We start from the raw sequence: 15,264 nt of genomic DNA, 5'->3' as shown, positions 1-15,264 counted from the left end.
ATCGAGTCCGTGATGCCATCCAGCCATCTCATCCTCTGTCGTCCCCTTCTCCTGCCCCCAATCCCTCCCAGCATCAGAGTCTTTTCCAATGAGTCAACTCTTCTCATGAGGTGGCCAAAGTACTGGAGTTTCAGCTTTAGCATCATTCCTTCCAAAGAACACCCAGGACTGGTTGGATCTCCTTGCAGTCCAAGGGACTCTCAAGAGTCTTCTCTAACACCACAGTTCAAAAGCATAAATTCTCTGGTGCTCAGCTTTCTTCACAGTCCAACTCTCACATCCATACATGACCACTGGAAAAACCACAGCCATGGGTTACCTTAAAAGCAGTTTAGGGTAAGCCTCCAAGAAAATCTGAGACCAGGAGGAACCCATGTCCATCTGTGCACAACCAAGTCATGGTGTCACAAACTGAGTCATTGCCTCAGCTTGCAGCCCAGGGGTGTGGAGGAGACTGTCATCATGTACTAATGTGCCTGGCCGGCAGCACATGCACTACTAACATTCATGAATTATTAAATAAATAGAAACATGAATCAGCCTAAAAGTAGTGAATGTAATTCACTATGTTATATTATACTCAGTATATAATATTGAGTTTAACTTTAATCATGGAATTGAAAATGACTGGAAAATGGGAAATCAGTCTCGGTCTTACATGCACTTGACTCTTTTTTAAGTCAGATCCAATCCTCTCTCAATGCCCCACTCTTATTAATAACACATACTTAGGTCTCTAGGCAGGAGACTTGTGTAAGAAAAGTAGGAATGACCACCCTGGAGGCAATGCTGATGAAGCTGATTTCACAGGTCTAAGGCAGACACTAGCCTGCAGAACCAGACTCAGAAGTGAAGATTAAGTTTAAGGCGGAGATCTGAGCCCCAACAGCTGTCCCCTGCAGGCGGTGGCTCTGACCTCTGAACCTCAATCACTCACACATAGGTCCATCTGCTCCAACCACCCACAGGACTGACTAGATCACCTTCTGCAAACCAAGCCTCATTGCTTCTTCTCACTGCTCCACAGGGTTCAAGTGGTTCAGGGAGCTGCCTCTTCCTTATCTTATGGTTATTCCATACTCTGAAAAGTAGGTCAAATACATGTTCATGCCATGATAAAATCCAAAGCATTAAAGCAAGTGGTTGTAATTGTAGTGTGCCCCAAGGCTCTGAGCTTTGACGGGGAACTTGGCTTATTGGTGGTGGTGGTTTAGCCACTAAGCCATGTGCAACCCTTGCGACCCCATGGACTGTAGCCTGCCATGCTCCTCGGTCCATGGGATTTCCAGGCAAGAATACTGGAGTGGGTTGCCATTTCCTTCTCCAGGGGATCTTCCCAACCCAGGGATTGAACCAGTCTCTTGCGTTTCCTGCATTTGGCAGGCGGATTCTTGAGCCAGCAGGGAAGCCTGAATCATTGACTCTGATTCTTGTTCATACCTGGGTGTGACCCTCATACCTCTGTTCAGCTGCCCAGCGTCCGGGCCTAGGACCAGGGGAACACATGGACACCAACCAGTCCCAGCCCCTAGAGTTACTTCTCCCTTACAGTGCTGAGGTCTTCAAGATCATGGTGAATTTAGCTTATAATTTCACCTTGACTCAGGTTTTCCACACTGCTGAGCTACTGGGTTGTTGAAATATTGAAACAGCATTGTTATTTTAAAATTGAATTGTCCAAGTGTCTCCATAAGCACCAACAGATTAGTGCTCCTCAAATTTTGGTGTGAAAACAAATCACATGGAGAATTTTATTAAAATCTGTATTTAGATTCAGTAGGCCTGGGGTAGCATCCTGTTTTTCTAACGAGCTCCCAGGTGACAGTGGTGTGGCTTATCTGAAGCCCTCACTTTAACAGCAAGTGTAGGGTCAGAACCTCACATGCCTTCCCTCCCATAAGGCAGGCCAGGGCTCCTCAGTGCTTTGGAAAAAAGAAACAGTTTATTAATAATGGAGCAATCATAAAAACTTACTCACAGGATGAACCTAGAACATATTATAAAGAGTGAACTTGTCAGAAACAAATATTGTATATTAACACATATATATGGAATCTAGAAAGACAGTATTGATCAACCTATTTGCAGGGCAGCAATGGAGACAGACATAGAGAACAGACATGGTGAGGGGGAGGAAGAAGAGGGTGGGATGTTTGGAGAGAATAACATGGAAACATGTACATTACCATATGCAAAATACGTAGCCAATGAGAATTTGCTGTGTGACTCTTTAACAACCTAGACGGGAGGTGTGGGGAGGGAGGTGAGAGGGAGGTTCAAGAGGGAAGGGACATAGGTTTGCCTATGGCTGATTCATGTTGATGTTTGGCAGAAACCAACACAATATTGTTGACCAATTATCTTTCAACTAAAAATAAATGAATTGAATTATTGAAAAATAATAGGAAACATAGAAACAATAAAGAAGGAAAAAAAACCTTACCCATAAATCGGCCAGTTTCAGGGTCTTTTTCCATTTTCCAATCTGTGTATATCACTTCACCTTCCTAAAAACATGACAGGTTCCTGATGAGTACACTGACAACTTAAAGAGACAGAAAACCTCACATTCATATGCTAAGACTGACTGCAACCCAAACACAAAGCAACAGGTTGATTTAATCGAATGACAGTTGGGTGCAGTGAGGGTGACGGGGGAAGGTTCAAAAATGATTACTTTATTTTATATTAAACAAGCAAATGAATTTGTTGAGTTTTTATCTGCACACAGTGATTGGGAGAACACAGGCAATTATGAAAATAATCCAGCTACACAAAGACCAACTGCTGGGTTTCCAGAGTGTGTTGTTAACAGAAAATTGTCCCAATGGATGGAAAGCTCCAGAAGGGGAGGGATCTCGTCTGGTTTATTCAGTGATTTGTTCTCATCATGGTACAAAATAATCGTGCAATAAGAGCGAAGGAGGAAATACGTATTCATCATATAGTACTCATCATCTTTGAATGCTGAGAACAAGAAACAGAGTTCCAGCCAAACCACATGACAAGTACTTTATATTTCAATTCTATTTATGGCCATTTTAAGGAGGAGAGAAGACAAAGGAACCTGTAAACAAAAGGCAGAAATTACCACTCAGAGGAGAAAGACAGAGAGAACCAGTGAATGACAGAGATGGAGAGAGGTTTAGAGAAAAAATTGAGTCTCATGCCACTATCCTATAGATGCAAAACCCAGACATAATCTCCTAATCTCATTTTTTTCACCAGATAATAAGAGGAAAACACAGAGAAGGGTGTATCAAAAAATGAGTTAAGAGGACTCAGAGAAGGGGATGGATTGGGATTATAGGGGAGGGAGGGGAGATGGAAAAACATTTGACTTATACGAAGTGTAGGACAATCTCAAGCAACCGAGGCCACTCTTTCACTCATCCACGTCAACTCACTTGACAGACAAAAACTGTGTTTGGTGCTGAAAATTCAGAGTCTGAGGATAAGTCTTCCCTCCCCTCTGTGTACACAGTCTAAGGGAACAGGCACCTGGGATATGTCTACTGTACACGTCACCTTGCGGCTATGATTTACTCCAACACCAGAAACTGTGGTGTTGGAGAAGACTCTTGAGAGTCCCTTGGACAGCAAAGAGATCCAACCAGTCCATCCTAAAGGAAATCAATCCTGAATATTCATTGGAAGGACTGATGCTGAAGCTGAAACTCCAATACTTTGGCCACCTGATGCGAAGAACTGACTCATTAGAAAAGACCCTGATGCTGGGAAAGATTGAATGTGGGAGGAGAAGGGGACGACAGAGGGTGAGATCGTTGGATGGCATCACCGACTCAAAGGACATGAGTTTGAATAAACTCCGGGAGTTGGTGATGGACAGGGAGGCCTGGTGTGCTGTAGTCCATGGGGTCACAAAGAGTCGGACACAACTGAGCAACTGAACTGAACTGACAGTGCTTGCTGGAATTGTCAGGAGCTTTACGTATGTGACCTCAGCCTTTACCAAAATCCTCTAAGAGAGTTAGTATCTCCTGGCTGTCATAGCTGAAGTGAGGAACTTTGACACTGAACTAAGTCAAAGGAATAATTTGTACCCAGTTAATAAATATTTATTGAGAGCCCATTATATTGGGCTTCCTAGGTGAAGAATCCACCTGCAAATCAGGAGATACGGGCAGACATTAGTTGGATCCCTGGCAGGCGGGGGCGGTGGGCATCCTCTGGAGGAGGGCATGGCAACCCACTCCAGTATTCTTGCCTGGAGAATCCCATGGACAGAGGAACCTGGTGGGCTACGGTCCATAGGATCACAAGGAGTTGGACGTGACTGAAGTGACTTAGCACACATGCACACACATCCATTATATTGCCAGATACCTGGCTGGAAACCTTCACATCCCTCTCCATCTGGTTACTTAGTTCTGACACTTCCACTCCCCCTACACATATGTGACATTCTCATCCCCACTGCTCAGGCTCTCTTCATCCCTGGGTGGGCCCACCTGAGATCACTGTCAACCTGGCCTCTAATTCCAGGGCTCCACTCCCTCCTGATTCAGCCCTCTGCCCCCCTTACACTCCCTTAAATTCTCTGTCCAAAGTAGAAGGATCAGTCAGCCATATCAAGGGCTGGTAGAAGAGTGTCCCATTGGAATGTCAGCCCTTAGAAGGCAGGGAATTCTAGCTGTTCTGTTCACTGCTATATTCCCTGGGCGAAGAACAGTACTCAGCTTATATTAAATGATCAATAAATAACTGCTGAATGATGAATGTCATTCATTCCAAGGAGTGCAGGGACCTGAAAGGCAGGAAAGAGTCTGGTACAAAAAATGAGAGAGAAAAAAATCAGAGCAGACAGAGTGAGGAGATTGGTACAGATGAGGTAGAGAGAGAGAAAGGAGGCAACTTATGCAGAAACTTACAGGCCTTGGTGTAAGGAGTTTGGATTTTTCGTGTATCATGAAGAAGTCACTGAAGAAGAGTTAAAGCCAAGGGTGTCATGCTTTCAGTTTGTTCAGTTCAGTCGCTCAGTCGTGTCCAACTCTTTGCGACCCCATGAACCACAGCACGCCAGGCCTCCCTGTCTATCACCAACTCCCAGAGTTTACCCAAACTCATGTCCATTGAGTCAGTGATGCCATTCAACCGTCTCATCGTCTGTCATCCCCTTCTCCTCCTGCCTTCAATCTTTCCCAGCATCAGGGTCTTTTCAAATGAGTCAGCTCTTTGCATCAGGTGGCCAAAGTATTAGAGTTTCAGCTTCAACATCAGTCCTTCCAATGAACACCCAGGACTGATCTCCTTTAGAATGGACTGTGTTGGATCTCCTTGCAGTCCAAGGGGCTCTCAAGAGTCTTCTCCAACAACACAGTTCAAAAGCATCAGTTCTTCTGTGCTCAGCTCTCTTTATAGTCCAACTCTCACATCCATACATGACTACTGGAAAAACCATAGCCTTGACTAGAGGGACCTTAGTCGGCGAAGTAATGTCTCTGCTTTTTAATATGCTGTCTAGGTTGGTCATAACTTTCCTTCCAAGGAGTAATTTAATTTCATGGCTGCAATCACCATCTGCAGTGATTTTGGAGCCCCCAAAAATAAAGTCTGACACTGCTCCCCCTTCTATTTGCCATGAAGTGATGGGACCAGATGCCATGATCTTCATTTTCTGAATGTTGAGCTTTAAGCCAATTTTTTCACTCTCCTCTTTCACTTTCATCAAGAGGCTCTTTAGTTCTTCACTTTCTGCCATAAGGGTGGTGTCATCTGCATATCTGAGATTACTGATATTTCTCCCAGCAATCTTGATTCCACCTCGTGCTTCCTCCAGCCCAGCATTTTTCATGATGTACTCTGCATATAAGTTAAATAAGCAGGGTGACAATATACAGCCTTGATGTACTCCTTTTCCTATTTGGAACCAGTCTGTTGTTCCATGTCCAGTTCTAACTGTTGCTTCTTGATCTGCATATAGATTTCTCAAGAGGCAGGTTAGATGGTCTGGTATTCCCATCTCTTTCAGAATTTTCCAGTTTATTGTGATCCACACAGTCAAAGGCTTTGGCATAGTCAATAAAGCAGAAATAGATGTTTTTCTGGAACTCTCTTGCTTTTTCCATGATCCAGCGCATGTTGGCAATTTGATCTCTGGTTCCTCTGCCTTTTCTAGAACCAGCTTGAACATCAGGAAGTTCACGGTTCACATATTGTTGAAGCCTGGCTTGGAGAATTTTGAGCATTACTTTACTAGCGTGTGAGATGAGTGCAATTGTGTGGTAGTTTGAGTATTCTTTGGTACTGCCTTTCTTTGGGCTTGGAATGAAAACTGACCTTTTCCAGTCCTGCGGCCCCTGCTGAGTTTTCCAAATTTGCTGGCATATTGAGTGCAGCACTTTCACAGCATCATCTTTCAGGATTGGAAATAGCTCAAATGGAATTCCATCACCTCCAGTAGCTTTGTTCATAGTGATGCTTCCTAAGGCCCACTTGACTTCACATTCCAGGATGTTTGGCTCTAGGTGAGTGATCACACTGTTGTGATTATCTGGGTTGTGAAGCTCTTTTTTTGTATAGTTTTTCTGTGTATTCTTGCTACCTCTTCTTAATATTTTCTGCTTCTATTAGGTCCATACCATTTCTGTCCTTTATTGAGCCCATCTTTGCATGAAATGTTCCCTTGGTATCTCTAATTTTCTTGAAGAGATCTCTAGTCTTTCCTATTCTATTGTTTTCCTCTATTTCTTTGCATTGATCACCAAGGAAGGCTTTCTTATCTCTCCTTGCTATTCTTTAGAACTCTGCTTTCAAATGGGTATATCTTTCCTTTTTGCTTCTCTTTTCACAGCTGTTTGTAAGGCCTCCTCAGACAGCCATTTTACTTTTTTTGCATTTCTTTTTCTTGGGGATGGTCTTGATCCCTGTGTCCTGTAAAATGTCAGGAACCTCTGTCCATAGTTCATCTTAAAGATTTTCTTTCTAAAGCTGTCATCCCTGGCTTATAAAACTTCACTGTGCACAGAGACAAATATTATATGATTCCACTTACATTTGACTACTAAAATAGTCAAATTCTTTGAGAAAGTAAGTAGAATTGTGGTTGCCAGGAGCTGGAGTCAGTAGGGAATGCAGAATTACTGCTTCAACTGGGACAAAACTATAATTTGGAATAATGAAATAGTTCTCAAGATGGATGGTGGTGAGAGTTACTCAACGATATGAATGTACTTAGTACCACTGAATGGTATACACAAAAATGGTTAAGATGGTAAATTTTATGTTTATGCATATTTTGTCATTATTACTATATCCAATTGCTATTTACCTTTTGAATTGAGTGACTTTTTCACTCTCCTACTAGATTGTAAGTGGCCTAACAAAACAATATATTTTCTTAGTAAATCTGAAACACTTAGCATGGTTTTTCCATATGGCATGTGTTTGGTAATTATTTGTAAGTTGATAATTTCTTAGTAAAAAGAGTCATACCTACTTTTATAGTCTTTTATTAGTAAAGAGACATACCTCATTTTATAGACTTTTATTAGTAAAAAGTCATATCTAATTTTATAGACTGTTCACATTTATGAATTTAAAGACATCTAAGAACTTGAGAACTTGATCGTCTATTCAAATATGAATCTATGAGACATTGAGGTTAAAATTTTTAAATTTCAGCAAGCATATAAAATTATGAAAATAGGATAAATATTGTAAGCCAAAAGATAGAAGAGTAAAAAAAGTATTATAAGCCCTCATAAGACAAACATACTATAGAGGTCATAATCATATATTTAAATGTAACTTAAATGCTAATTTTAGAAGCAGGTAATTGCAACTCACCTCTGTTCCCACAAAGAACTTGGTGCAGAAGTCATCTATTGGCTTGAGAATATTGCTCAATGCGTTCTCCAGATTCTGGTATGGGTTCATTTCTCCTGCCTTCACTGCTTTGCTCTGGGCTAATATTTTTTCTTTTAGAGACATTTGGATAGAAGAAGCACATATTTACATTGAAAGATCTTCTAAAATATAATTAGTTTATATTCTCTGTCCTTTGTCACACATATCCACCCTACTTCCTCCCCAGTGTGGTGGGCATAAGTCCAAGAAGTTTTAGAGTTCTAATTTAGCAGTAGAATGCCTTTTTCAAGCCACAGTTTATATGGAATCCCTTGCCTATGAACCTGATCAAAGCCACACTGCTCTGGTTGAAGTGTTTCCTGGGTGAGAAAGGGAAGACTCCTCTGCCCACTTTTCAGGGGCTCTAAAAGTTTTCATGGCATGGTCCAAAAGTCACTTCTACAATATCTATATTATCTCAGAATTACTGACAGTATACCGGACACAAAATACATCCTCTAAGTTATATAACACCCTTGGATTTTCTCAATAAGAGATATCATTGATATTTCCCTTGAATTAACACCCTTGACAATCTCCAATGAGCAATTCATATCATTTTTATACAGTTGGCATCATATAGCAATTTTAAAAAATAATTCAAGGTTAGCCTTTTATGTGCAAATTCTTTTAACTGCTAAAAACTAAATCCATCTAACATGTGTTATTTGTGTTTGTCATAAATACAGCATGTTGAACATTATTTAATGCTGGCTGATTATTTCAGGTTTATTATTTATGAACTTTGGTGATTATACTATATCATAGCTCTCCATGTAAACGGTTTAAGAGCACAGCTAAACTAGGGGGTGAAATTCAAATGTTATCTGTAACTTTTATCTTTTTAAAAGCATCTGATTAATTTTAATTAATCTAAAATTAATACATGCTATTTTTGAGGTCTTAAATTAGTAAATGTTAATTGAAGCTTTCGAAACGAGAGAAAAGCATGAATAAAAGAGCAAAAATCATTCATTATCACATTTCCCAGAGGTATCACTATTAAAATATTGGTCTATTTTTCTCTATTACTTTTTGGTGATTATATATAGACAATTTATTTTTAAGTGGGTTTTCTAGTTTTTTTCCTTATTTTCTATTCTCTTAAAGATATATCTTGGACATTTTTCCAAATCACTTATTTTTTTTAATGTGATATTATATTCCTGGGAAAGATCATAAAGAAATGTAAGTTCACAATACTTTACTCATCACACACACCCTTAATATATCCTCTGGGTTATATCAACCATGTAAAAACCAACAAAAGTATAAACGAAAACTAAGTAGGAGAAGAAAACTTCAACTATAATAAAAATCAAAAGTAAAAGATAATCATCATGATTTAGTAAGCATAGTCAACCAACACTTCGTTTGGGATCTACACACTTTGAGCAATCCCATTTCATACTAGGTAAGACATTAAAAACAAGTACCAAAGTAAGCGAAACATGGAATCTTTAACTGGCTGTATTACACAGTGTCATCAACATTTCAAGAAATAACTAGAAACATTCAACCACTGTTCTTGCTGCTGCTGCTGCTAAGTTGCTTCAGTCGTGTCTGACTCTGTGCGACCCCATAGACGGCAGCCCACCAGGCTCCCCCGCCCCTGGGATTCTCCAGGCAAGAACACTGGAGTGGGTTGCCATTTCCTTCTTCAATGCATGAAAGTGAAACGTGAAAGTAAAGTCGCTCAGTCGTGTCTGACTCAGCGACCCCATGGACTGCAGCCCACCAAGCTCCTCCATCCATGGGATTTTCCAGGCAAGAGTACTGGAGTAGGGTGCCATTGCCTTCTCCAACACTGTTCTAACTAAAAGATATTATTCACAATGCATTTAGCAAGAGCAAAAAATGCATTTCATATCTATTTAATACATAAAATTAAAATCATTAAAATATTTATTTCAAATTCTTCACTCTCGTTTTTATGTTTTTCTTTTTAAAATAATGTACATAAATATATTACCAGAGTAGAACATACATAAATACAATGTAAATAAATACATGTTCATTGGGAATATGTGCTTAAAAAATATTTCCTGAGATCTGTTCATTTGGTTACTCCTTTCTGCCTGTGTATGCCGCGGAGAAAGCATCGCTGAAGTTCCCCCATCCCGCCTCCACTGCTTTCATGTCTGAGTCAGAGTCTCCCAAAGAGCCTGAACAGCTGCGGGAGCTCCTCATCAGAGGACCGAGCTTTGAAACAACTGATGAGGGTCTGAGGAGCCATTTTGAGCAATGGGGAGCGCTCACAGACTGTGTGGTAACAACGAGCGATCCAAACGCCAAGCGCCCCAGAGGCTTCGGGTTTGTCACACACGCCTTGGAGGAGGCGAAAGGAAGGCCGCACAAGGCGGACGGAAGAGCTGTGGAACCCAAGAGGAACGTCTCGAGAGAGCATTGTCAAAGACCTGGGGCCCACTTACCTGTGAAAGAGGTTTTTGTTGTGGCATTAAAGAAGACGCTGAAGAGCACCGCCTGAGAGATTATCTCGAGCAGTATGGGAACCTGACGTGACTGAGATCACGACTGACCGAGGCAGCGGCTAAAAGAGAGGCTGCGCTGTCGTGCTCTTTGATGGCCGTGACTCCGTAGGCGAGACTGTCGCTCAGAAACACCGCACTGCGAACGGCCAGGGCTGTGAAGTGAGAAAGGCCCTGTCTGAGCAAGCGATGGCTACTGCTTCGGCCAGCCAGAGGGGTCGCAGTGGTTCTGAAGACTTTGGTGGCGGTCGTGGAGGTGGTTTGGATGGGAGCGACAACTTTGGTCGTGGAGGAAACGTCAGCGGTCGAGGTGGCTTTGGTGGCAGCCGTGGTGGTGGCGGATATGGTGGCAGTGGGGATGGATATAATGGATTTGGTAATGACGGAAGCAGTTTTGGAGGTGGCGGAAGCTACAATGATTTTGGCAGTTACAACAATCAATCTTCAAATTGTGGACCCATGAAAGGAGGAAACTTTGGAGGGAGAAGTTCTGGCCCCTATGGTGGTGGAGGTCAATACTTTGCCAAACCATGAAATGAAGGTGGCTGTGGTGGCTCCAGCAGCGGCAGGAGCTACGGCAGTGGCGGAAAGTTTTAATTACTGCCAGGAAACAAAGCTTAGCAGGAGAGGAGAGCCGGAGAAGTGACAGGGCAGCTACAGGTTACAACAGATTTGTGAACTCAGCCAGCACAGTGGTGGCAGGGCCCAGCTGCTACAAACAAGACACCTTTTAGACAACACTCATGTGTATGGGCAAAAAACTCGAGGACTGTACTTGTGACTAATTGTATAACAGGTTATTTTAGTTTCTGTTCTGTGGAAAGTATAAACCATTCCAACAAAGGGTTTTAATGTAGATTTTGTTTTTGTACCCATGCTGTTGATTGCTAAATGTAATAGACTGATCATGATACTGAATTAAATGTGCTTTTTTTTTTTTTTTAATGTGCTGTAAAGTTAGTCTACTCTGAAGCCATTTTGGTAAACTACCGTGTGAAGTTAGAGTTCCTTCAGGGTGATGCCAGGTTCCATTTGAAATTTATTTACAACCTGCTTTGGTGGAGAAGCTGTTGTCTTCAGAACCTTGGCGTAGTTGAACTGACAGTTACTGTGTTGTGACCTGGAGTTTAAATGGGTGACCATTTAAAGGGTCATCCATGCAAAGTCATGGAGTTTTTTTTTTATTATTATTAATGATTGTTGGCACATCCTATGCAACATATCTAAATTGAATTATGGTACCAGATGAAGTTTTAGATGGGAATGAAGCTTGTATATCATCCATTATCATGTGTAATCAATAAAAGATTTAATACCCTCAAAAAAAAATGTTTCCTGAGGGAGTGCTCCCCTGGTCTAACAAGGGGAACCAAGTGCCTCATCCAAGGGTCACTGCTGATAATGCAAAGGAAAAGGAAAATGTGCGAAAAGGAAAAGGCATTGTGGACACAGATTTAGTTATCCTCTATGAGAGACTGGGCTTGGGGGCCTGAGGAGAGAGGCAGGGGTAACTCATGTTATGAGTTCTATTCTAGATGCACTGATGTTGTATGGGTAGAGTGGATTCAGTGCAAAGAGACAGTGAGAGACAAGATTTAAGGATTCTCAGCACAGGTGGGAGAGCACACTATGTTATCAAAGGGAGAGTGTGCAACAGGGAAAACACACAGCTGAAGTACATTCCTGATGAGAGGGCAGCAAGGTGAAATGCAGCCAGGAAGAAGATCAGAGAAGGGAAACTAAAGAGGGGCCAGGAAAATCTCAGAATCCAAGGTGGGAGCTCCAAGAAGATGGGCTTAGTCAATAGCATTTAATTTGCTGGTCAAAGAGGATGAGGCCTGAGAAAATGTTATCATCAGCTGCATTTATTCAGACTTGCCTGTAATAACTTGGATATGTATTGAATTCAACATCATCCACAGTTCAGTTCAGTTCATTTCAGTCACTCAGTCTTGTCCGACTCTTTGCGACCCCATGAATCACAGCACGCCAGGCCTCCCTGTCCATCACCAACTCCCAGAGTTCTCTCAGACTCACGTCCATCGAGTCAGTGATGCCATCCAGCCATCTCATCCTCTGTCATCCCCTTCTCCTCCTGCCCCCAATCCCTCCCAGCATCAGAGTCTTTTCCAATGAGTCAACTCTTCTCATGAGGTGGCCAAAGTACTGGAGTTTCAGCTTTAGCATTATTCCTTCCAAAGAAATCCCAGGGCTGATCTCCTTTAGAATGGACTGGTTGGATCTCCTTGCAGTCCAAGGGATTCTCAAGAGTCTTCTCCAACACCACAGTTCAAAAGCATCAATTCTTCAGTGCTCAGACTTGTTCACAGTCCAACTCTCACATCCATGCATGACCACAGGAAAAACCATAGCCTTGACTAGACAGACCTTAGTCGGCAAAGTAATGTCTCTGCTTTTGAATATACTGTCTAGGTTGGTCATAACTTTTCTTCCAAGGAGTAAGCGTCTTTTAATTTCATGGCTGCAATCACCATCTGCAGTGATTTTGGAGCCCCAAAAATAAAGTCAGCCACTGTTTCCACTGTTTCCCCATCTATTTCCCATGAAGTGATGGGACCAGATGCCATGATCTTCGTTTTCTGAATGTTGAGCTTTAAGCCAACTTTTTCACTCTCCTCTTTCACTTTCATCAAGAGGCTTTTAGCTCCTCTTCACTTTCTGCCATAAGGGTGGTGTCATCTGAATATCTGAGGTTATTGATATTTCTCCCGGAAATCTTGATTCCAGCTTGTGTTTCTTCCAGTCCAGTGTTTCTCATGATGTACTCTGCATATAAGTTAAATAAGCACGGTGACAATATACAGCCTTGATGTACTCCTTTTCCTATTTGGAACCAGTCTGTTGTTCCATGTCCAGTTCTAACTGTTGCTTCTTGACCTGCATACAGATTTCTCAAGAGGCAGGTCAGGTGGTCTGGTATTCCCATCTCTTTCAGAATTTTCCACAGTTCATTGTGATCCACACAGTCAAAGGCTTTGGCATAGTCAATAAAGCAGAAATAGATGTTTTTCTGGAACTCTCTTGCTGTTTTGATGATCCAGTGGATGTTGGCAATTTGATCTCTGGTTCCTCTGCCTTTTCTAAAACCAGCTTGAACATTAGGGAGTTCACGGTTCATGTATTGCTGAAGCCTGGCTTGGAGAATTTTGAGCATTACTTTACTAGCGTGTGAGATGAGTGAAATTGTGCAGTAGTTTGAGCATTCTTTTGCATTTCCTTTCTTTGGAATTGGAATGAAAACTGACCTTTTCCAGTCCTGTGGCCACTGCTGAGTTTTCGGTCATGAATTTTCCATCAGCAGCTGCTAATAGTTGCTAACATTTACTGAGTGCTGACTACATACCAGGCACTAAGCTGTGTGCACTAAACCATATCATTCCATTCTCACAATAATTCCCAAGGTGTTGAAGTGTTAATCCTCCTTCAAGGGTGAGTAAACTGAGGGTCAGAGAGATTAAGTAGCTTGCCCAAGGTCTCACAGATGGTAGCTAATGCTGATTGTGAGTTGATGATAGGCAGTTCTTACAGCTTACATGCATTAGCTCATTTTATCTTCATAACACTCTAGGAGGTAGTTACTGCTATTATTTACTCCCCTTAGTTTCATCTTTCTCTTTTCAAACACATGGTGGGGAAAAAGGCACAGACAGATCTGTTCAAATAATAATTGTGGCTTTTGAATTTAAACCCAGCCTCCAAAATCCACATCCTATTGCTTATAAAAATATAAAGACAGCACCTCAAAAAGCTCTGAAAAATTACTCCAAAGACACAGGGGGGAAAGTTCAGTATATATGTGATTTTGGTGAAAAGGGGATATATTCAATTAAGCACATATTTTTCCAGAAGGTTTCTACTAATCCCATGAAGCTTTTGGTATCATGAGGAATCGTCATTACCATGAAGGACTTTAGTGCTTTTCTTGATAAGAGGAGATATGACAATTGGGCTCATAAAATCAGTTCCTAAAAATATCTTTCTGAAGGTCACTATTTGTTAAAAGAACAGTAGAAAAAACTTACCATGAAAGAAATGGATAGAAAGGACAAAGTGAATAGGATTCACAGTTGCTTTCAAAGAAACCTCAAGAGAATCTCTAGATAAACTAAAAGATTTAGGCAAGTTAGTTGGTTTGAAATCAGCATTGTCTTATACTTAATATAAATTCAAAATTATAATTTTAAAAAAGAATCCCCGTTCACAACAGCAAGAGAAGTTTGAAGAATATAGGAAGAATTCTTTTTTAAGAAAGGAGATTCAGACTGACTGCAAAAATTAAAAAACCTTACCGAAAATTTACTATTTAGAAGATCACTGACTTATGGCTCTGACATCGCAGGCAATGGCACCCCACTCCATTACTCTTGCCTGGAGAATCCCATGGATAGAGGAGCCTGGTAGGCTGCCCTCTATGGGGTCGCACAGAGTCGGACAAGACTGAAGCGACTTAGCAGCAGCAACATGGCAGGCCTGTGGCCACTAGATGGCAACAGAGTACCAGACACAAACTGAAGGCGTACTCAGGAAAATGATGGTAGAACAGCATGAACCTGTGATTCCTAGTCAGTGAACCCATCATAACAAGCAAAATGTGATACAGAAGCCTATGAGTGTGTTCTAGCCAACAGGTCCAAATCTGGCCAGAATAGGTGGATAGATCCAGTGTGTGCAAGGAAGATCTCAAAATTCCATAGGTAGATCTCCAACTCCTGAAAGGTGACTGGTGACAGGAGGCAGGATGTGGTCATGCCTTTAGAGATAAGAGGCATATGTTAGAAAGATCCAGGGGATCACCAGGTGAAAGTTAAGTCTTTTTCTGATTTGTGGTGCTGTTGACATATCAACTTAATACAGGTAAGAGGACATGGCCAACTATAGTCTCAGA

The 15,264-nt window shown here is 41.6% G+C and overlaps 1 protein-coding gene and 1 pseudogene across 2 annotated transcripts in view; one reads left to right on the top strand and one right to left on the bottom strand.

Annotated features, from left to right (window-relative positions):
• The window catches only part of DNAI3 (dynein axonemal intermediate chain 3), a 94,292-nt gene that overhangs the window by 25,366 nt on the left and 53,662 nt on the right, over positions 1-15,264 (bottom strand). For both annotated transcript variants that reach the window (XR_009596811.1, XM_027971598.2), the window contains exons 17-18: positions 7,810-7,940; positions 2,444-2,507 (exon numbers count right to left, since the gene is read on the bottom strand). Coding sequence is in view for 1 of the 2 variants with exons in the window: in XM_027971598.2 (XP_027827399.2) it covers positions 2,444-2,507; positions 7,810-7,940 (195 nt within the window). In the remaining variant the exon portion in view is untranslated. The remainder of the gene's footprint in view (positions 1-2,443; positions 2,508-7,809; positions 7,941-15,264) is intronic.
• Positions 9,890-11,279, top strand: LOC105614794 (heterogeneous nuclear ribonucleoprotein A1-like; annotated as a pseudogene).

This window comes from Ovis aries, chromosome 1 (genome assembly GCF_016772045.2).
Source record: "Ovis aries strain OAR_USU_Benz2616 breed Rambouillet chromosome 1, ARS-UI_Ramb_v3.0, whole genome shotgun sequence".
Taxonomy (NCBI): Eukaryota; Metazoa; Chordata; class Mammalia; order Artiodactyla; family Bovidae; genus Ovis; species Ovis aries.
Note: the sequence above shows the minus strand (reverse complement) of the source record. Positions and strands in the feature narration are given on the sequence as shown.